We start from the raw sequence: 22,770 nt of genomic DNA, 5'->3' as shown, positions 1-22,770 counted from the left end.
ATTTATTCCATGTATAGCATGTATGGGGAATCTGGCGCACCAGTTGTTATTTAATTATAATTTCTAGTATCCCTAACAATTGACTATGTTGCCTGGCCCTAGATGCAGCACCGGAGTGCCATGAATTCCCAACTTTGGTCCTATTGAGAATAAAAAATGAAGTGTAGCTAATTTTGTATTTTTGAATCTTAGTTTTTCTGTCATAAGGAATAATATGCACATATATATCACCTTTTTTCTATTAAGCATTAATAAAATCCTGTATACAAATATGTTCCCATGCTTTTCAGATTTTTTTTAGTTGCTTTATATTATTAGTTTTAGGTAAAAATTAAGTTTTATTTGTGAAAGGCCAATAATGTAAAAGCTCTGAAATATGAATTAAAATGTGTTACAATGCATAGTACAATACTTCACTCTTTCTCCACCTGTGACTGAGTGTTCATGCTCCAATTATAATAGCAAATAAATAAATAGTAAATGCGTTTTAAATGTAACTCATTATTTCGGATATTTTACGTGCCATAAAATTTGTAGCATTTGTGTAAGTCATACCTACTATGCAAATAAGAGAATTTTTTTTTCATATAATAAAATATGGATGCTTGAGACAATTGCAAGTAAGGATCTTGAAAATAGGGTTTACATGAGACAGGCATATGTATGAGTAATGGATTGTTTTGTGCATACCATTTTGTGGATTAAATGTTCCTGAAGATGTTCTGCCTGTTTTTATTTTCTCAGATTAATCGAGCCCCCAGCTTTGGTACTGACCAGAAAATAGATTATGATGTGAAAAAAGGAGTGCTTCTGAATGCATTAAAGCTGCTCAACATTAGGTAAACATGCATGGGTCAGTTGTCATTATTTATTATGGTTATAAAAAATAGAGGTACATTTACCCTTTTTTCCAGAAGCAAGAACTTGTTTTCATACAATTTAAGGTAAATCCTTTGGCTCTGAACATTTGATCCAAATATAATATAATCTTTGCCATTATTGGAAGAGAGTAGGTTAAATCCTAGTTTGATCCAAGAGCTATAGTGGCCTGGCCAGATTTTTATGAAGTAGTTTCTTCAGGCAGAAGAATGCCACATTCTCGTCTCTGTTATCCACCGGATTAGATTTAAGAATATTACAATGAGACTGGAAATACTGTGTATCTGTGCAATATGAGTGTAAGAATATCTACAGCCACAATTAGGATTTTTTTTAAACCGCCTATTAAGTTTATGAATGAGGCCCCTGAGGACATTGTATATTTCTCTGGTCTAGTTGATGGTAGGAGTTCCAGTATCTTGTTTAGCACCTTCTGTCCAGTGCCTTTAGGAGGAGCTAGATGTACAGGTACTGCCAGGCTAAGCATCTGAAAGCAGCATGGCCAGGCAGTTGCCAGGCCTTCAACATCCTATCAGGACCCGACGTTAACAACCAAAGGTCTTCTGAGGAGGATTGTTTCTGAGGAGGACCTATTTCTGACAGGTCATTGCCTGGTTGGCAAAGATAGTTCCCATCTGCTATGTCCCGGGGAGACATTTATACTAGCAGCTGCTTTTCCCCCCCACTGCAGCTGGTCAGTACCAAGCACTCATTGGCTTGCCAGAGCAGGTAGATAAAGGGTGTCTTGGAATAGCTGCCCTGTGGGAAAAGAAAGGAAAGTGGGTGGCATCTATTCTGCAACCCTGGCAAACTGAGGTGTTTGTGCTTCTCCATCTGGAAGGCTGGTGGATATGGGAAAAGGGACTGCTGCTAGCTTGCTGGTCATTAGCAAATAAAGATAGCCTCTGACTCTGATACATCACTGTGCCAGAAAAGTTGGAAACCCCATTTTGGTGGCTTTTTTGATCCTGTCAGCCTATCATTTCCTTTTCAGGACAAGTGATAAAAGAAAAAATTTAGCCAAGCAAAAAGCAGAAGCTCAGAAGAGACTGTATGGCCAAGGCTCAGCGAAAAGGCTGTCACCTGTATCTTCTGACTGGGAAAAACAACGTCGTTCCCTAGAAAGGAGGAGAGAAGAACTGGTAATTTAAAACATCTATGTATATATAAATGAAGGAGCCACATTTTCTACCTTTTTTCTCTAGCGGTATGTTCAGTCATTTCCACATGTTCTTGGCTTCCAGAAAGAGAGACTTGCACAAGTACGCAGGCAGATCTCCAGAGAAGAGCATGAAAACAGGCACATGGGAAATTATAGGTAACTATGTAATCCATAGATTCCTTTTCAACATGTATCTTGGATTCATTTGATTTAGAATGTAATTCACTTTGCTTGTATCATGCTTGTATAAAGGTGCTTTCTTGTTGAATGATGAAATGGGCTGATGATAATAGACCTTAGGATGGGTATAAACTATTTGTTCTCAAAATGTTATTGCCAGCAACATGATGAATCATGGTTTTACAATTCTCAGAAATACTTATTTTTCCTATTCAGAGTGAATTATTTCCTGGCTAAAATGGAAGTTTAGTATAAGGTGTTAGGACAGATGTAGTATGAAATCAAGGCCATAACTAAGCCAACTTTTTCTTAACTATATTTTCCCCAATCAAACTCAGATTATAAAAGCAAGATCTTACTGAGCTTTTCTTTTTGTTAAATTTCAAGACAGATTTTGAGATGTATCACTATCAGCATATGATGGCATGCAGAAGTATGTCTTGTCATGCATCAGGAATTCCTAAAGAATCATGATGGCTAGAACTGTTTTAAAAATGAGATACAGAAATTTATTCCTTCTGAAAGGAATCCCAAAACCCCAGTATGAGGAAAGATGGGAAAAGGAGAACTAGGTAAAGTTTTAGGATCTTTATAATAGGTTTTCCTCGCATGTAGCAGCCAGAATACCTGGGATAACTGTTGATGGTGCCTGACTACTCTCCAATTAAAAAGGAAAAAAAAACCCTGAAATCTAATAAAATTGAAGATAAAAGTGATAGACTTTGTTGTATCTGTGCTCTTTCATGAGATAAAATTTAGGGCAAGGATATGGGAAATTTTGGCTATACTAATTTTTTATTATCTTGATTTTTAAATTAGCAATTTTTCAGCACTTGCAACATGATGCAAAATTGTATAAAATTATCTGCTACCTACAAAGGTTGCTGATCACTGCACTTGCTGTTTGGACATCTAGCAGATGCCTCACAAATCAATAAAATAAGGTCCAGAACTGGGTCTTTTCATTGTTAGCCCCCAGCCCACCCACCTGGTCTCTGGAATGAGGTTCTTCTGGTACCAACTTGATTGTCTGTTTGGCACCAGGCAAAATCATGTTTATTCTGTGTGATATTTTAATCCATTAAGGTGTTGATTCAATATAGTATTTTTTTTGTATTCTACAAAAAAATTGTAGAAATGCTTTATGTTAGAACTTCTCCTTTGATTGATATAATGTTAAATATTTTTATTACTGTATTTTGTTGTATATTTTATTTGTTTCAGAATTTTGGGTGATATTTGTGTGTTTTAAGATTCCCTGGGAAAACCAGGTTTGGAAGGATGGCATATACATTTTAGATACATAAATAAAGTATGCTTAGGTGTCTGCTGCTAGAAGCTATAGGTCTTGGTGTGACTATAAGGAAAAGTTAATCAATTTCCAGAATTGTTTAGGGGATTTAATTTCCCCTGATTAGGATGGGCAACTAATAGATATATAGGAAGCATTCAGCTCCCTAGTTCTTTTTTATAGCCCTAGGAAACCCTTCATTTTATGCCACTGAAATCTAGTGAAGTTATTTTATTTTTTAAAAAATTGATCACAAAAAACCCCAAAAATCTGAGCATTCTAGTCCTTTCCCTCCCAACTTTTCATTATCAAAGGAGAAAAAAAAAAGCATAGCCCCTGGCCACAGAAACATTGCTTGTGTAAGATGGCTTGAGTCATCCTTAGCAATACTGTTGTGAAGTAATCTTCCCCCCCTTATTCTAACACTGCCAAGTGATAACCTCAGTGTCTGTAAAGCACTTCCCGATATCCGGGAAGTTGTCATCTTTAGTTCTGTATGGGGTTGCACTGCCCCATTCAGAACCAGTGCAGACCCTGGGGGTCCTCCTGGACTCACGACTCCTGCTCAAAGAGCAGGTGGCAGTCATGGCCAGGAGGGCCTTTGTGCAACTTTGTGTTGTACACCAGTTATCCCCTTTCCTGGATCAAGATGCCCTCCGAACAGTCACTCATGCCCTGGTCATCTCCCATACAGACTACTGCAATGCGCTCTACATGGGGCTACCCTTGAAGAGTATCCGGAAGCTGCAGCTGGTCGTGCGGGCACTTATTGGTTCCCCAAGATCGGCACATGTGACCCCACTGCTGCGTGAGCTGCACTGGGTGCCAGTTTGCTTCCTGATCCAATTCAAGGTATGGGTTATGACCTTTAAAGCCCTACCTGGCATGGGGCCAGACTACCTGAGGGACCGTCTCATCCCCATAACAGCCTGCCCCACCCAGTCATGCAGAGAGGGCATGCTACGGATCCCGTTGGCAAGGGAATTCCACTTGGCGGGGTCCAGGAGGCAGGCCTTCTTTGCGGTGGCGCCCACCCTTTGGAACATTCTGCCACCAGAGGTGAGGCAAGCTCCTTCGCTTCCGCCCTTCCGGAAGAATTTGAAGACCTGGTTCTGCCACCTCGCCTGGGGGGGGAAGGGCAATAGCTCTTCCAGGGGGTGGCTGGTGGTGTAGAGTTCTCTCTACCGAATGTAATCTTTGCCACTTGGATATTATATTTATTTATTTTTATTATGTCAGTTATCTGCCTTGTAATTATGCATTGATGGTTTTAAATGGTTAATTTTATTGTAAACCGCCCAGAGTCCCCCTGTGTGGGAAGATGGGCGGTGACAGAAATTTGAACAATCAATCAATAAAATCAATCAATCAATCAATCAATCAATCAATCTGTAATACTAAATGTAGCCTGCTCTGTAATGTGTTTTGAAATGTACCATCACAGAGAAAAGTTGTATGTTTGAAAGAGTTAGTTTTTTTCTCTCATTACACATTGCCAGTTCCATGGCATATATGGAAGGATTCCAAAGTAGTTGTAATACTTTGCATATTTATCTATGCAGCAGCTTTAATGTACCTGGTATGTCCCAGAATTTGTAAACAGCAGAAGGAAAGGCAGGTATCTGTCCTGAAGTATGAAACATTTTTTTCTTTAGTGTTATCCAGCAATCCATACTAGCCAAGCTGGATATTAATAATGAATTACAGTATGGATGTGTGAGGAGGAGAGGAGGGAGCAGTCCTCCCAGCTGAATAGAAGGGAGGAAATGGGTTGTGATTGATAGTTGTTTTCAGAAAAAAGGTAGTGGGCATCTAATGTAATTTTTGTGGCTTTTGTAATGTTTTTCTCAAACTCACTCTCCATATCTCTGAATTATGAATGCAATATATAATGTTTCATGTCTCATGCATACCTGGTTGACATTTCAGTGAGTATTTGAACACTTAAGCTTATTATTATAGAAAGACAAGCATTATTCCTATTTTGCTTTTATAGTTGTAATATCTCCTTCCCCCAGTGAAAATAACACACAGTAGATTTTAAGCAGCATAACTGTTTTTATAGTCTGTGTTTTATATTAAAGACGGCTACCAAGTCAGTGTGTTCCCTGAAAATCTCTGTGGCTTAGCTCTGTGCATAAACCAATTCAGTGCTCTCATGTATGTATCCTTTTGAAACAACAGAAGCCATACATTTTGTTTAACTTCATTTCAGTTAAGCATGTATAGGAGATAACCTAGTGGGTTGTGGAGTTGCCTACATCTCATAGATTTTTCCTTTCTTTTATTCATATTGTAGGCGTATTTATCCTCCTGATGATAAACTACTACTTGAAAAATATGAAGGTTTGTTAGCTACAGCTTTTCAGACATTTCTTGCTGGGAGGGCAGCTTCACTTCAACGGGAAATGAACAACCCTTTGAAAAAGATGAAGGTATCAGTAATGCCATTATTGACTTAATGGTTTAAAATAATTGATTTCCAAGTTTCTCAAATCTTCTCTTAATAAAAAAATTGTAGAAATTTTCAGTAGATTTTTTTTCCTTTTGATCCAATTTTATTACTGTCGTACTGAGTTGTATTTGTACCCCAGTGAGGTCGACATTGTGTTCATACATTTTACTAAGCCATGATTTATTTAATCATAGTTTGGTGGAAAAAGTACAATTTGCTGGTTTCATAGAACATGCTTACTTTTAAATTACGATTTAAAAACCAAAATGGTTGGATTCATACTGCATGGATTCATAAACCATGTGTTACATCTTTGCATGTGGCAACCTATTGTGGTTTGTCTCCAGTAAACTTTTTCTGGCTATTCGTTTATCAAGTTTGCAAATAACACTCTAGAAGAGAAAAATATGTCATGTTACTTCAGCATTTCCTGGGAGAAGGTCTGATAAATGTTGCCTGGTTTTCAAACCTCAAGCAGCTTTTTAAGGAAATGCTAAACTGCTTGTTTGTCATTTCATGCTTGTTTCAAATGGCCTTGCATGGAAAGCTGTGCTGGAATTCCCATGTAGTAATCTCAGCTGTGGTTAGCTAGTGTAATCTTGTCTTTCCATTGTGAAATGTTAATGTTCATAGATTCATAGATCAATAAATGTATACACCTGCAGTAGATTATTTAAGTTATATTAATTCCCTATTCAGTGCAGGAAGCAAAACCTTTTCAACTTAAAAGTTTAGCTTTTGGGTACCCATCAATAAAAGATGGCAAAATCAATTATACAAGGGTTGAATAAAAAGTAATGCCTCCACTTCCGTAACTCAGTTTAAATAGGGATAATTTAATAAATGAAACAGGAATATAATCCTTGAAATGAGCACTTTTGTTACCTATATTTACTTTTCCACATAATCACCACCATTCACTCCACACTTCTGCCAACAGTGGACAGTCGTCACAAAAGAACTCCACACTTTGTCTCTTCAACCAGGTCTTGACAGTCCTTTCTGCCTCTTCGTTTGAGCCAAACAGATGCCCACTAAGGTATTCCTACAATTTTGGGAAAAGATGGAAGTTGCACAGCACCCAGTCTGGACTCTTATGGCGGATGAAGTAAGAGGTGAGATCTAACTTTGCAATTGCCTCTTGGATGGCTCATGAGGTGTGAGGTCTAGTGTTGTCATGTTGCAGTAAAATTTCTTTTTTGTGCTCCAGACTCCATGTAATTGTTGTTTCAGAGTGATAAGAGATGGAAGAGATGGAAAGGACTGTCAGGTCCTGGTTGAAGAGATTAAAGTGTGGAGTTCTTTTGTGACAGCTTTAAGAAATTTGGACATCATTGGCAGAAATGTATAGTGAATGGTGGTGATTATGTGAAGAATTAAATATAAATAGCAAAATAACTTATTTCAAGGATTATTTTTCATTTTAATTTATTAAAATTACCCTATTTAAACTAAAGTTACGGAGGTGAAGGCATAACTTTTCTGTCAACCCTTGTAACCTCAAGTTTCCACTGGCATTGCTTTTAGAGGCCAGACACCGTTAGATGAGAAAAGGGCCATGTTCATAACATACTAAATTTTGTATGCATTCTGTCTTTTTCACATTTATTCAAGAATGTATCTTTTCAGGAAGAAGACATATTGGATCTTCTGGAACAGTGTGAACTTGATGATGAGAAACTAATGGGGAAATCTGTCAGATCACGTGGACCAAAGGTATTTACTGAGTGAAATTAAATTATCTCTGCATTTTTAAATGAAGGAAGTGCATCTGGTTCATCCAAAGCTTGAGCTGAATTAGGCTGTTTTGGACCAATTCTGTGGTGCCACATGCCAAAACTGAATTTCATCTGAAGCAACCAGAAACTGATTGCTGCCTTCACAAAATTTCATGAGCAATTTAACATTCTGGAGGATTACAAAATGGCATTTCATTTGCCAAAAAAGTTACTATGCTTTCATGTTGCTAGAAATGGAAAATACCAGGGTGAGGCAGAGAGAATGAGAAGGGAATCAATTGACTGATTGAAACCATGACTGCCAAGTCTACCTTTCAGTTCAACAGTTAATCAGAAGCCCTTCAGTCATACTATTTTGCTATATGCTGTTCACTCTTTATAGTGGTTTCTCAACACGATGGTTACACTTTAAAGAACTTTCCTGTGGTGTTAGTGAAGTGTGTGTTTGTACTTAATTTTCTCTCTTCCCACCCTGAAAATCAGCTTTGATGGCACTTAATGTCAGAGGCCACAGACTATGCTTTTTACAATTGGTCAGGTTTCTTAGCAAAGGGTACCTCTATAATGTTTGTTATCACAGAATTAGACCACCAAACAAGAGTTCCATTTCTTACCAAATTGGGCCCATGGTAAAACTCCTTCTGTCTGAAATTTGGCAGGGTTTCTCCTTAGACCAAGAGCAGTGGGTTGGCACATTTTATCTAATTCTGAATAACACTGAAAAAGGTACAAGCACTTTAAAGAGTCAATATTTGAAGGAACATATCCACATCACCCCTCTGTATTTGTTTATATGACTGCCCATAGAAGGTTATACTATTCCTGCAAACTTCATCCTGCTTCATTATGAAAGGTTAAAAAGTTACTGCTGTTTGTGGGTTTCCAGGCTACTAAATGTGAGTCACTAAGCTTTGTTTTACAAATCTCATTTTGAATCACACAAAGCTAACAGCATCTCAGTCAGTTTCAATCAAAGTGGGCTATTTCCTGAAACAATACCTAAGCCAAATTGTTTGGTCAGTGCATGTTGTGAATAGCTAGCCTACATTCACAGTACTGCAGTCTTCCTGCCATTCTAAATGCTGGACAGTATCTGCATTTCAGTCAACATTCAAAGGGAGAGAGGCTCTTTTTATCAACTTTGCAAAAGGCTTCTCCTCCTAGATAGAGAAAAAGCCTTGTCCCTTTAAAAGAAAAAAATAGAAATCCGGACAGACACACACAAAAAAGAAGTTGTACTTGAGCTGGGGGAAAAAAAAAAACAAGTGTACCAACTTCCCAACAGTTCTGATAAATGGCTGGAATTACACCAGAGGAGATCCAGGGAAAAGAAACGGACTTTGCTTTAAGATTCAGGTTGTTTCTGTAGAAATAGGTGAACGTTTTTAGCCAGGAACCTTCAAAAGAGGTGAAAGTGAAGTGTGAAAGTGATGTCCAGAAGGTTAGCGCAAGTCATGTAAGCTGTATGTTTAACACAGATCAGATCAGAAAGGAGGTCAGGTGAGGTGCCCCCTGGAAGGTATGTGGTGATATCAATATCTGCCAAGCACCTCCACCAGGGCAGAAAGTGAAGACAGGATGTGTAGACCCAGTGGGCTTCTTGAGGAGGAGGTTTGAAACCTCCAGACTTTCAGTCAGTGGGCCCTGCCATACTGCTACATGGTGGTAGCGGTGGGATCAAGAACACTGGAGAGCAGCCTCAAGTAATAATAATAGTAATATTACTATTACTAATAATATATGGTTTTCTCTCTTTTTTCTCCTTTCTTTAAAGTTTTTTGAAAGGATGTTGTTTTCTGCCTGAAAACAGGTAGGCGGGCAGTTTATTTCCTTTCCCCCCTTCTTATTTTTAAATTCTTTATAGCAGAAATATTAAAGGGCCTGGCATGTTATTTTCATTTTTAGCTTCTAGATTTGACACAATAGCTAGGTTAGTGTTAGCTATTCTAGCATTACAGGGTAGAACTATCCTCTGTGCCAGTGTTTTTCAGTCTTGGCAACTTTAAGATGTGTGGACTTCAACTTGTGTGTGTCCACACATCTTAAAGTTGCCAAGGTTGAAAAATGCTGCTGTATGCTATTGAGAATTGAGAGAACATATTTGCCTATCCAGGCATCAGTAGACATTTCAAGGGACAGTGTGTGAGATTCCAAGGCTGTGGTTCCAGAAGACTCTTATGGGATTCATCAACCCACTGGAGTTCAGGAAATCAGAAATCCAAGCCCAGGTGGAATTAAAAAGAATAGAACTGAAGGAGGAGGAGAAGCATAACAAAATGAAAGTAGAGGAGAAGGAGAACTTAAAAAAATGGAGCTGCAGGGGAAAAAAAAGAAAGACTGAAGCTGTAGAAAGGAGAAAAAGTATGTGCCGATCAACTAGAAAAGAAGAGGTTGAAGAGCAGGGTGTATTCTTCTGTAACTCCAACACTTACAGCAGCTCTTGTAGGAAAGTACACATTTCCAGAATAAAAGGAGGGCAAATATCCAGACCACTTCCTGGACAATTTTTAAAATACTTGCCTTATCTACAAAGTGGGGGAGACTTGGTATATTCAGTTTTTTAGATTAACTAGTTCTCTGTTGTCAGTGGTCTGTGAAATGACTTGGGATGATATGGGCAACTATACAGTATTAAAGAATTCAAGACTAATTCAAGAATTCAAGCAAATTCTTGGCTAGGGACACCAGAAGGAATTTTATGGCTGAAGGCATCTGATTCTTATACGATCTTTCACCACAACATGAAAAGAGCATACAGTAGCTAGTGAGATCATATGAGAGTCAACATGATTTGAAGTCACAGAGCTAGCACAATTTGTATAGTTCATGGCCCAAGTGCCTGACCAGCTCTATGACCTTGTTTCGTATTGGGACTTAAGACCCTAGAAGCAGTGGGAAAGATGGCCCAGAAGCTAGATTATTCGAGTTCTCTAGGAGCCAGGGTTATAAATCAATGCAACTCTACGAAGATGTTTCTAAAATGGGAAGAAACCTGGCTGATCAGGTTAACTCAGGGTCTACAGCATGTTCAGTTCCAGCAACATCATGTCAAAACCAGCTTCATAACAGCAGGCATCACTCAACCTACAACCAGGAGGCAAGTTTCTTGATAGGCTACCTTTAAGTGCTTTAAATTCAGGACATCTCAAGAGGGATTGTCCCTAAGTGAAGGTTCAAGAAAATCAAACTGAACCTTGGAGCTACAGGCCAAAGAAACCTCTCAGTAAAGACCTTCCTAAATTCAGTGTGGATGCTATTACACTCATGAGGTGAGTAGAGGTGGTAATAGTTGGACATCAATTAGTGGCTTAGAGAGATACTAGAGGCATGATCTCCAGTATAGATAGTTCACCCATCAAGGACTAACACATGGCCAGGTATTATGATTGCACATATTGTTGCCAAAGGCCGAACTGAAAATCCCCTTGTTAAACTACCTATTCAGTGGAAAGGCCAGAAAGAGGAATGGGAGTTTGTAGTGATGGAGGATAGTCCCCATGCCATGCTATCTGAAGGCGTATGGGGGGACTCTCCCATCAGGAAAGAAAGATCAAGAATCAGCAAAGAAGTGTCTCCTAACCCTAACAGCAAAGGGTTCCCCAGAACCTCCCTTGGAACCCTGGGAGACCCTCTAGGAGAAACAGATGGAGCAGAGGAGCTCTGGTCAAAGAAGTTAGGTGGTTTCAGAGAATGGTCCCACCTACCCAGAGTCTGACTGCAGTTAGATGGCACAGAAATAGACCATTTGAAAGGAAGATAATCTACAAAGATGCCAGGAGCAGTCCTCAGAGACAATGCAAGGAGTTACGGAGAAAATGAGAAAGGCCATGACTGGTACACAATATGGACTTGTGTAAAGGCTGCCTAAGACACAGCCACCATATGCTCTTCCAACCGGAGTGTGATTCCAGGAGGACCTTCGGATTAAGAACCAGCTGTGCTTGGGGAACCAGAGCTTGTTCAAGGCTAAAAAGAAGATGGAACACTCCATCCCTCAACAAAGCTCAGAATTCAGCTTCATCAAAAGGAAATGACTGTTGTGTCAGTGTAATGATTGCCTATTCCAATAAAAGGAGTCTCATCAGTAATTACTAGAGAAAACTAATTTATTGAATGAATAGTATGCAAAGTACGAAGAAAGCTGAGAATGAGCAAAAGCGCGCCAAACACAACTTAAAAAGCCTTGCTCCCGTTGCGAACCCTCCCCTCAGGCTAGCATAGCAACCACCCACCCCAGATGCTAGCAACCGTTAGAATCGGCCTGAGAAAGTAACCTTGAACAGCAGAGATAACCCAAACATACATTCCAGAAGATCACAAGTCAGCACAAAGGAAATTTACCAGCGTGGCCAGGCAGGCACGCAACTGCAGATATGACATGTGAAACGTTACGAGGAACCATAAACATCGGAACGGGAACATGACATACCACCCCCCCACAAAGAAAAAAACTTAATTGTTAAGGTGCAGGTTTATCAGGGTAAGCAGCATGAAACTGAGCAACCAAGTGGGGAGAGCACACATGTTGTGCAGGGACCCACTCTGGATGAAAGAAATGCTTCCAGCGAATCAGATATTGCAGAGTGGAATGGAAACGTCTAGAGTCTAGTATTTCCTTGACTTCGAAATGTTGTTGACCATCAATCATTATGGGGGGAGGTGCAGGCGGCTCAGGATGCCAATGGGTAGACTCCACGAATGGTTTAAGCAAACTGCAATGAAAAACAGGGTGTAAGTGCTTGAGATTGTGAGGTAAGTCCAACTTAAAGGTAACAGGATTAATCTGAGCAACAATAGGAAATGGACCTATGAACTTGGGCGCCAGTTTTTTGGATGGTTGAGGGGATTTGATGTATTTGGTGGAAAGGTATACCCTATCCCCTATTTGAAAAAGAGGTTGTGGTGCCCTTTTTTCGTTGGCATGTCGTTGATAAGTGGCTTGAGCATCGGCTAAAGCTTGCTGTAGTTTTGGCCAGGAATCTGCCAGTTGTGAGGCCCAATCGGTCGGGGAGGTGGGCGAAGTAGACGGTGGAGGCAATTCAGGAATAGGGACAAAGTCATGGCCGAATACAGTACGAAAGGGCACCGCCCCAGTACTTTGATGCACAGCATTATTGTAAGCAACTTCAGCAAATGGCAGGAGGTCTACCCAGTTGTCTTGTTGATAATTAACAAAAGCACGTAAATATTGCTCCAACGTGGCATTAACCGCCTCAGTATTCCCATCCGTTTGGGGATGAAAAGCCGTGGATAGCGCCTGTTTAGTGCCCAATAGTTTCATAAATTCCCGCCAAAAGCGTGAAGTAAATTGTGTTCCTCTGTCGGTCACCAAGCGGGCGGGGCTACCGTGTAATCTGTACACGTGAACTAGAAAGAGGCGTGCCAGCTGTTGTGCAGATGGTAGAGACGCACAAGGGACGAAATGACCTTGCTTCGAGAAAAAATCCTTAACAACCCAAATGACAGTCTTTCTCTGGCTAGGAGGTAGATCCACAATAAAATCCATAGAGATTTCCTCCCAGGGGTGGGAGGGATTGGCCACTGGCTGCACAAAGCCCTGGGGTTTCCCCCCTTTTCGTTTTGCAGTAGCACAGACAGGGCAAGACTTGACATAGGCTTTTACATCTCGCCGGAGGGTTGGCCACCAGAACTGTCGACGCACTAGATGAATAGTTTTTGTAAAGCCAAAATGCCCAGCTGTTTTATCGTCATGAGACCTGAATAGCACGGTTTTGCGCAAGGTTACAGGCACATAGAGGCGATCATCTTTCCATGCCAAACCTTGCTTCAAAGTAACCTTGCTCTGATTGTTTTGCAACCAAGTATCCGATTTCAACTCTGCCAGAAACCTTTGTTGCAGATCTGCCGGAACGGATACATGTATCGCGCTAGGACCGGCAGGGGTGTCAGGTTGCTGCGCTCGCGTCTGACTGCGAGTGACTGCTGCTAGTGCCATTTGGGAATCTGTCCAGAGGGTTCCCACCACATCTGGGGCTGTTCCTGAATCCTGGGGTTGGCGCGACAGTGCATCAGCTAAAAAGTTTTTCTTTCCCGGAATGAATCTGAGTTTAAAATCAAAGCGGCTGAAGTACTGAGCCCATCGCACTTGCTTAGGGCTGAGCTTACGAGAGGCAGTAAGGGACTCCAAGTTTTTATGATCAGTCCACACTTCAAAAGGGTGTGCCGCCCCCTCCAATAGATGCCTCCAATTCTCCAAAGCGGCTTTCACCGCAAAAGCCTCCTTCTCCCAAACATGCCAGTGTCTCTCTGTCTCAGAGAATTTATGTGACAGATAAGCACAAGGCTTTAATTGTCCTTGCTCATCGCCTTGCAATAAGAGGGCACCAATAGAAAAGTCTGAGGCATCGACTTGCACCACAAATGGTCTGTCAGGATCAGGGTGTTGCAAGATTGGTTCAGAGGTAAACAGTCGCTTGAGTTGGTCAAACGCCTGTTGACAAGCAGGCGTCCATTTTAGGAGTGCCCCTGGATTCTTTGATTTGCGGGTGTCTCCCACACCCTTTGTTTTGAGTAATTCAGTTAGGGGTAAGGCAATCTCAGCAAATTTTTCTAAAAATGGACGATAAAAATTCGCAAATCCGAGAAACGATTGTAGTTGTTTGCGTGTGCGTGGGGGCTCCCATACTAAAATAGCCTCAATTTTGGCAGGATCCATTTCAATGCCTTTATCTGAAATCCTATACCCCAAATAATCAATTTGTGTTTGATGAAATGCACATTTGGATAGCTTGGCATACAAGTCAGCCTTTCTCAATTTGGTTAACACTTGCCTAACCAATTGCACATGTTCCCTCATGGTTTTTGAATATATTAACACATCATCTAAATAAACCAAAACCCCATTGAACAAGTGGTCGTGCAAGACCTCATTTATCAACTGCATAAAAACCCCAGGTGCCCCAGCCAATCCAAACGGTAACACTTTATACTGAAAAGCCCCAAATGCACAATTAAAAGCTGTTTTCCATTCATCCCCCTCCCGAATGCAGTGCAATTACATTAGACTGTTTATATTGTATTGTAATACAGTGAAACTGAAGTTGGGAACTGTAAAACTTCAGAATGCAGCAGGACTATAGACAGAGGCAGACAACAAGGCTTATGCCAGAACTTTTGTCCAAGGTTTCAGCATCCTTGGACAACAATATCAATAAAGCACTAATTTCTTTTACTTTTTAATGAAATAAAAGACATTCCAAAACTGCACTGACTTCAGACAAGATGTTCTTTCTTCTGCCCAGTATTTGTTTGCACTGAACTGGCAGTTGGTGTCCTCTAGAGGGCATACTGTACTTTCTTACTGGAAATTCTTCATAGTCATTCACATTGGCCTAATACTTTTATGCTTGCTAATATCACATTTCTTCTAGTTATTGCATATTCACAAAATGGCATATGTATGTATCGTATGCATATTACCTCTTTCATCCTCTGTCTGGAAAATTTCCTAAGGCAGAGTTTTGAATAATTCTGACTTGTTGCTTCTGTGTGGGGTGAAGGAGAGAGGAGGCCGTAGCACTTCAAACTTGATACTAAAAACTTGGATCCTTTGTGTTTTGAACTACATCCCTCCTTCCCCCATCCATCACAATATCATAACTTAAATTTAGGAATAATGAGAGTCGTAGATCAGAGCTGGGAAAGACCATGCAGTTCCAGACGTAACAACAAACCATGGCTTAGGAAGACAGTTGCTAAACTCCAGGTTTCCATAGCTGCCTGTAAGAAGGAGAATAGCATCTGGGATTTTGTTTGTGTAACAGCAGTGACCAAAAAAACAAAATAAAAACCCAACCCAACCAAAAAAACCCAACTGATTAGCATTTTTTCTATGTTGTCTTGTTATAGCCTGAGTTTACACATGGGTTTAAACCAAATATATCTTCTAAATCCAACTGTCCATGACCAAACAAACTATGGTTTAACAAAATACTAGATTCAGTGTTCTTTAATAGTTATCAAGACGTATATGTTTGCTGACATCCATTCTGTTCATCCATCAGGAAAAAAAAATGAATACAGTATCAGATCCCTCAAATACCCCTAATTCTGATTTGGGCAGATTTTGAACAGACTATAACTGTGTTGGAGAGTAAGATGAGATTTAAGGCCCGTTGTTTGGGAGATGGAAGCTGGCAAAGTGCCCCAAAACTCACCCCCTTGGCCCTCCAGTTTGGCTAAGGGCAAGAGATAATCAGAGTTGCAGTCCAAAATCCCTAGAGGACTCCTGATGGTCTACATATGTCTCCCCACTTCCATGCTTCCATGAGATACATAAGATACATCATGGTTACTGCTTGCTTAACCCATTAGGAGGCAGTAGCTATTGCTGCTTAGCAGTCCCTTCAGTGCATTTAGTCCCACTGGAGAACATGGGGCATTTAGATACCTTTATCTATGGATTTTGCCTTGTGGCTCTTGAGATGTCAGTTTAATGACAGCCCTGTGGAATACAAAGGACTGCAGGGGATATCCTAATCCTCTTCTGGGCATGTGGCACAGCATTGGAAGATAAATTAGCTACTTTGTGTCAAGTGACCTACTTTTCACTTAAGTTTTTATTTGCCTCTGTCCCAATAATTCCTAACAGCATAGCTGGTAAAAAGATTAACAGTCTCAGCTGAGGAGGGCATTGAGGGCAGATTGCAACAAACGATACCTTCAAAGAGGATTGTTTGCACTGATTCTCTGTTCTGTGTCTGCTGTATGGAGGAAGGACACCTAAGTGACCTTGTCTGTTCCTCTGGCTGTTTTCTGTCTTTTGCCCATAGTTTTCTTTTCCCTTCCTTTCAAAAGATAAATGAACTATCCCATATGCATTTGGGATTACAGTGAGATTTACAGAGCAAATTCTGTTTCTGTTGCGGAAGGGTTTATCCCCCAACAATGAACTATTGTTTTTTGTTTGTTTTCTAATTAGTTCCAAATCTGTATTGTAGTGGCTTGTGTTGGATCATTACATTAATGAGCATGAATCAGGAGTAAAAAATTAAAGCTTTGTGGCAGTTTTGGGAAATGTCTAATTTCTATTTTGAAATAGTTGTGGTGGACTCTTTTTTCTTCCATCGTTATTTGCTAAAGTTTTAAAAAATGAGTATAATTGAACTTCTGGGGTCCTTGATTGTGGTTGTTAATTCTGTTTTGTGTTTATTGTATTTTGTTTCTTTGTTTTTACATGTTTTTAACAATTTGTAAGCTGCCCAGAGTTGCTGGGAGTTGGGTAGCATATTAACTTAATAAATTATTATTATTATTATTATTATTAGCAAAACTTCTCATTCTAATTTTTCTTTTTTTGTTAGTGTTCTTATGTAGCTTAACTCTCCAAATGCATCAATGCATTTTAAAGGGAATGGCAGAAATACATTAGTGCTACACTTGATGTGGCAAGCAGCCATTGTAAGCACTGGGCCTATTCGTACATACTTATCTCTATGGATAAATATGGTAGCAAAAGCTGGGACAGCCAACTGGGATTGAAGTAACTGCCAAATCAAAGACAAACAGTTGTTGTGGCATTCCATATGGGCAAGTAATGAGGCTTTTATTGTATGTATGTATGTATGTATGTATGTATATATGTATGTATCCTTGCAGATGCTCAGCTTGTCTTTTACCTCCTTTCCTTCTCAGACCCAACTGCTTATTAATACAAATACTACAAATCCCATTTCAAAATCTCTAAACCTTAAGCTGGCAGGATGTCACATCCTGACAGTGCCCAACCTTCAAAATCCCATTATATTATATTATATTATATTATATTATATTATATTATATTATATTATATTATATTATATTATATTATATTATATATAATTTAAGTATTCAAAACAACAGCATTTTTCCACAGGAAGGATTCTTATTATTAGGTTCAAAATCTTATTTCAAATCCATCTGGACCCTTAGTCCATTTATAACTTTCCAAAATCAATGTTCTAATCACCCTTTTGCTGTTTATTCCAAAAGAAGAATTTTAAATCCCTAAATTTGTGTTTAGAACTTCTTTTGCTAAGGATTGAAGGAAACTCACACAGTGTAGTAAAACTTGCCATTCTGAAGGTTCCTAATATCTGAAAAGCAGTTAACAAGCAATTTCCAAAAGTATTTAGGAAAGGAAGTATGCGAACCCTGGGTCCATGAAGGCTCTGACCACAGTTTGAACAAGATGGCATTCCCTTGTCTCCCAGAGCTCTAAACCCACCAGAGACCACTGTCTTGTGGTCTCCTCGCAAGGAGCAACTGTGTGGAGTACTTGTGGGCGATCCCTAGTCCTCTCCTTCTCTGGAGAGAAATCCCAAAGAGCTGGTCTATTCATTGACTCTTCAGTCTGCTGCAGTTGTCAGCTCCACTCTCAGTGAAGCTGTCTTCAGTTCACTATTTCTTCCCTGGAAGTCCTGTGAATGGGTGTTTTTTTTTTTTTTTGGTGAGACAGTACCTTCTTTGCGTGTCAAAAGCCCCACCTTCAGTTTGTGGTTTCTCCAATTATCAAGTAAATCCTCAGATTATAATAAAGATTTTCTTCATATTCCTTAGCTGGTGTTAGTCAAAGGAGGTCTAGATGGCTTGACTAGGTATAAGATAGCTTGATATATTTTAATGACCCTTGTCCTCTGACACTAATCTATAGCTGTTTTCTTTGGCAGGTGGCCTGAGTCATGGAAATTACTTCATGATGTATTTATTTTCTATTAGCGTTGTTGCCATCTAACATAGCAACGAATCATATGATTCCAGCTACCTGTGTAATTGGATATCTGCTTGTGTTACTAATGTAGTGTGAGTCCACTGGAATTTTGCAGTGACAAATATGTTGTGGGTGATCTCTGGTAGGAGGTCTGTCAAAAGCTTCAGCTTGAAAGTTGGCTGATCTTTCAGAAGCCCTGTATAGTTTTAAATTAAAATACTAGCTTTCTCCCTGATTATCTGTTTTTCATTTAAAATAAGATAAACTCTAATACAGTGGCATAAAACATATTGAAAGTAGGTTTCCCTCTGTTTGGGAAAACACCTTGAATCATTTAATATACACATACACATTTGTGCTACTTTTAACTAGTCTTCTCCAATATCCCTAAGATGGGTACTGTCCTGACTAAGCAAAGACCACTCCAAGACAAGGAGAAAGTCTCTAGTGTTTTATTAACTGCTACTGTAGACAGAAAATCCTACCAACCTGAAGAAGCATGGAAAAACCCCGACAGATAAACCCCAAAACTCAAGGCGGGTCTGTTCTGGGTTTCTTTGAATGACAGCTCAAAGTCTCTAAACTACGCATGCGTTTTCCTGCCTGGATAGGGGCCTCCTCCTGCTCAGCATCCGTACTCATGACAGGTACATTTTTAAAATAAGAATATTGAGCAGTGCTGTTTTCCTTCAGAGAAATTTCAAGCATTTTCTTAAGAGTTTTATACCACAGAGAATTTCAAAGAGCGTGCATCTCCTGAAATCCTTTCTTCTTCTGGTCTCTTAAAGGTGCAGGAACCATATTCTGTTGTGCATCTGGTCATCTTACACCCAGATCATGGGAATTTAAAGGTGTCTAAAATAGGTTTAATGGCGCTCCTTTGAGCTCAGACTTCTCCAAAGTAGTGTTTCTTCAGAAATGTTGGACTTCAACTCTCAGAATTCACTTCTGTTCTGGGAGTTGATTCAATATATCTTGAGTTTCCAAGCTGTGGATAGTTGCAAGATTTTAACTGTCTTTTACTTACCAATGTATTGTGCCTTGGAATGGTATAAAAAACTAAACTCAGATTGATGCATAATAGTAGTTATATATGATATGTACAAGGATTCAACTCTGATATGCAAACTTTATTACAGTCAGTAGAACAGATCTGAGCTCTTGAATGGATTATTTAATTTTCATCTTAAAATTTCTTGCAGAGGAAGGATGAATTGATGAAAGTGAAGGCTGAGCAGAGGCTTATTCGGTTTTTCCTCTTTTCCCCTGCAGCCTCTGTATTCCATGCCAGAAAGTGCACAATTCATGAAAAAGAACAAGAACGACAGCAGTGGGAGTAGTCGTGAAAGTAGCAGTGATGTATCTGAATGGGAGGAGGAAGTTGAGAAAGACGATGGAAATGGGAAGAAAGAGAAAAATGTCTCATTTGATCTTGAAGATAGGAAATTAATAGAGCGATCCAGTAAGTTAAGTAAGAGTGGAATTTATTAAGTTTTACATTAAAACACATTTTTAAAAAAAGAGATTTACTGCTCACTTAATTTTATAAGACCACTTGATTGAGAATATTTTCTAAATGTGCAAATGTATGTGATATCCTGAAATATTTCATAAATTAAACAATACATGTTCCGTTGCTGTGGGGAGGCAGAAAAATGCTAGGTTTATAAGAATTAAAGCACACTCCAAATCAAAAAACCACTCTCCCCACCCATGCCTGTTGATTGTTTTTCTCCCACAGTCCTCATATTACAGCAAGGAGACCACAATTACAATTCCCAGTATCCATTACAATTGGCTATGTTGGCTGAGGTTGCTGGGAGTTATAGTTCAGCATCCTTAGTCTGAAGTAAACAAAGACTTTCAGGCAATTGGTCTAAAAAAATTGGTGGAGTAATGAAGTTTGATAACAGCAAAATGCAGGTAGAGAGAATCCAGATGAAGCTCTCAGGGCACTGAAGTCTGTATTGAAGGCTCCATTGATCATAACTCAAAAGATGTTGATCAAATTCACCAATAACTGGGGGAAGATTTTGTAAGAGATTTGTGGGTGGTTTTGTTATTAGGCATCTTTTGATAGCTAGTGACTATCAAAGTGTTAACACCTTTTGGCTAGATGGGGGCTGTGTGTGCAGACTGATGATGCAAAGGACAGGGCCAGAATTTCTTTTTCTTGAATTTGGTGGTGGGTGTGTATTTATAGTATATTTTAAGCCTACTTCATGTTTTATACAACAGTGTTTGAGTGTTTCCTATATCAAATTAGGAAACAGTACTAATGGATTTTAGCAGCAATGGTCAGAAATAGCCTGGGGTTGCGGAAGGGAGCACATTAAGAAGGGTAGGCATGTGCTCTTGATGTCTGATTGCCCAGTCTGCAGTAGAGTAATATGCTCTGAAAAAAGACCAAAGGCACAAGCCAGACAAGAAAATAAGACCATCAAAACTCTTCCAGGTACATTTTGGAGCAGCTGAATTTTATGAATAGTTTTCATACTACCTGTCCTAGGTCATGTTAGAGTATACTAGGTATAGAATTTCCTTCAGGGGGGAACACAGGCATTGAGCCCATAATTGTGGTAAAGAAAAGTGATGGAGGATAGATCTATAATGCCGCATCCCTAGGAAAGAGACAGATACTACAAGAACGTGGTGCGTAGTAATCTTACTCAGCAGAATCTGGTGTAGTTTACTTTTTTCATAAAAATCATGGGATGGATGAAAGTAATGTGAGTGACACTCAGTATTATCTGGTGTATTTTATGTTTCCATAAGACTGATAGGATGGGAGGAATTAACCATTTATACTTCTGCTAGGCTAAAGAGGTAGGAGTGAATAAGTAGGTGAGTTTGGGGTAAGTTAAATTCTCTTAATCCTATTTTCTTGATTCCCTTTCTTTCCCCATCAGTTTTGCATACATCCAAGGCAAAGTCCAGGGTATTGGAAGATAAGAGACAGGATATATGAGGAAAGGTATTTGGAGAGCACTTGCACCACTGGGTTGAAAAGCCAAGAAATCCACACAGAATTGGGGTACACAGGAAGAACAAGAATCCAAAATATATCCTGAGCAGATGCATGCAAGTTTGGGATTTTTTAAAACCTAGCATTGTGATGTGAGAGAGGAGTTGAGCCTTTTGTATTCATTTCCAGGCAGAATGCACTGGAAGCAGCCTCTTAAAAAAGTCACATCTTATGTGTCTGCCGCCTCATCGACTAGTCCTATCAGACGTTCTGTAAGCTGCCCTCGATCCATTTCAGCCTTGGCTATGCAAATACAAACTGCTGAAAAACGTCCTTTCACAGCCAAACCAGCAGGGCGGCTCTCTCGGTCATCTCCTGCCAATAGGTCACACTCTTTAAGCAGAGGCTCATCTGCTGTCAAAGTGTCTCACACTGCCAACCAGGGTCCTGTACATTCATCTGTGGTAAGTTAGCAAAGTATCACAACTTTGTAATAACAAATATTAATAAAGTATTTGGGTGGCGGAGGGAGATTAAAAGAAATGAGGTTAATATTTCCCGTCCATTTTGCTATCCAAACCTAATTTTTTTACTTCTACAATGAGAAATTCGCAACTAGTTACACTTGTCAGTGGAAAAGAAGGAGATTTAGGCATGGTATTCTACACAACAACCTTGTTCTAAATGAAAATTTTGGCTTCATTTTGGAAAAAGAAGAAGTATAATAGGAACAACACATTTGGATAGTCAGAAGTAAGATTTGGAATCATTAGGAAAAATACTACCTAGAGGGAAGTTTTTGCTGAAACTTCTAGGATGGGGGTGGGAACTGGTTTACCTATTTTATAAGATGAGCAAGGATTATTTGGTTAGCTTTTCGTTTACACGTACATCTATATTTTAAAAAGTCTTTTTGCTGTTCATGGCAATAGTGTGGATTCCCACAGATTTTTTTTTAAAATCTGATGTTCATTTTTTAGAAACTGATTTGAGAAATCCAGCTAAAAGAGACTTCTCTACAACTCAGATGACAGTACTGAAAAAGGTCTACTTATAGCTGTCTTTTTCCTATCAAAAAATGGCAGAGAAACTATTTGTGGAAGACCTGAAAAAGAAAATATGTTAGATGCATAGACTCATAGGGTTGAAAGGAAACTTGGAGGTTTTCTAGTCCAGACCCTGCTCAGGGCAGGAATCCCAGACCATCCCAAATGGCTGTCCAGTGCTTGAAAGTGTCCAGTGGTAGAGCCTTCATGACTGCAGCAGGCAGGCTGTTCTGCTGGTTAATAACTGTAACAATTAGGAAATTCCTCCTTATATTGAGTTTGGATCTCCCTATATAAAGCTTGCAACGGTAGGTTCTTGTCCTTTCCTCAGGAGCTATGGAGAAT

General features: G+C 39.6%; 1 protein-coding gene across 1 annotated transcript in view; it reads left to right on the top strand.

Annotated features, from left to right (window-relative positions):
- The window catches only part of TTLL7 (tubulin tyrosine ligase like 7), a 64,234-nt gene that overhangs the window by 15,593 nt on the left and 25,871 nt on the right, over nucleotides 1–22,770 (top strand). Inside the window, exons 9-15 of the mRNA XM_063298185.1 lie at nucleotides 745–839; nucleotides 1,874–2,021; nucleotides 2,124–2,197; nucleotides 5,812–5,947; nucleotides 7,597–7,683; nucleotides 19,687–19,876; nucleotides 21,569–21,843. Of these exons, the coding sequence (XP_063154255.1) occupies nucleotides 745–839; nucleotides 1,874–2,021; nucleotides 2,124–2,197; nucleotides 5,812–5,947; nucleotides 7,597–7,683; nucleotides 19,687–19,876; nucleotides 21,569–21,843 (1,005 nt within the window). The remainder of the gene's footprint in view (nucleotides 1–744; nucleotides 840–1,873; nucleotides 2,022–2,123; nucleotides 2,198–5,811; nucleotides 5,948–7,596; nucleotides 7,684–19,686; nucleotides 19,877–21,568; nucleotides 21,844–22,770) is intronic.

This window comes from Candoia aspera, chromosome 3 (assembly GCF_035149785.1).
Source record: "Candoia aspera isolate rCanAsp1 chromosome 3, rCanAsp1.hap2, whole genome shotgun sequence".
NCBI lineage: Eukaryota > Metazoa > Chordata > Lepidosauria > Squamata > Boidae > Candoia > Candoia aspera.
Note: the sequence above shows the minus strand (reverse complement) of the source record. Positions and strands in the feature narration are given on the sequence as shown.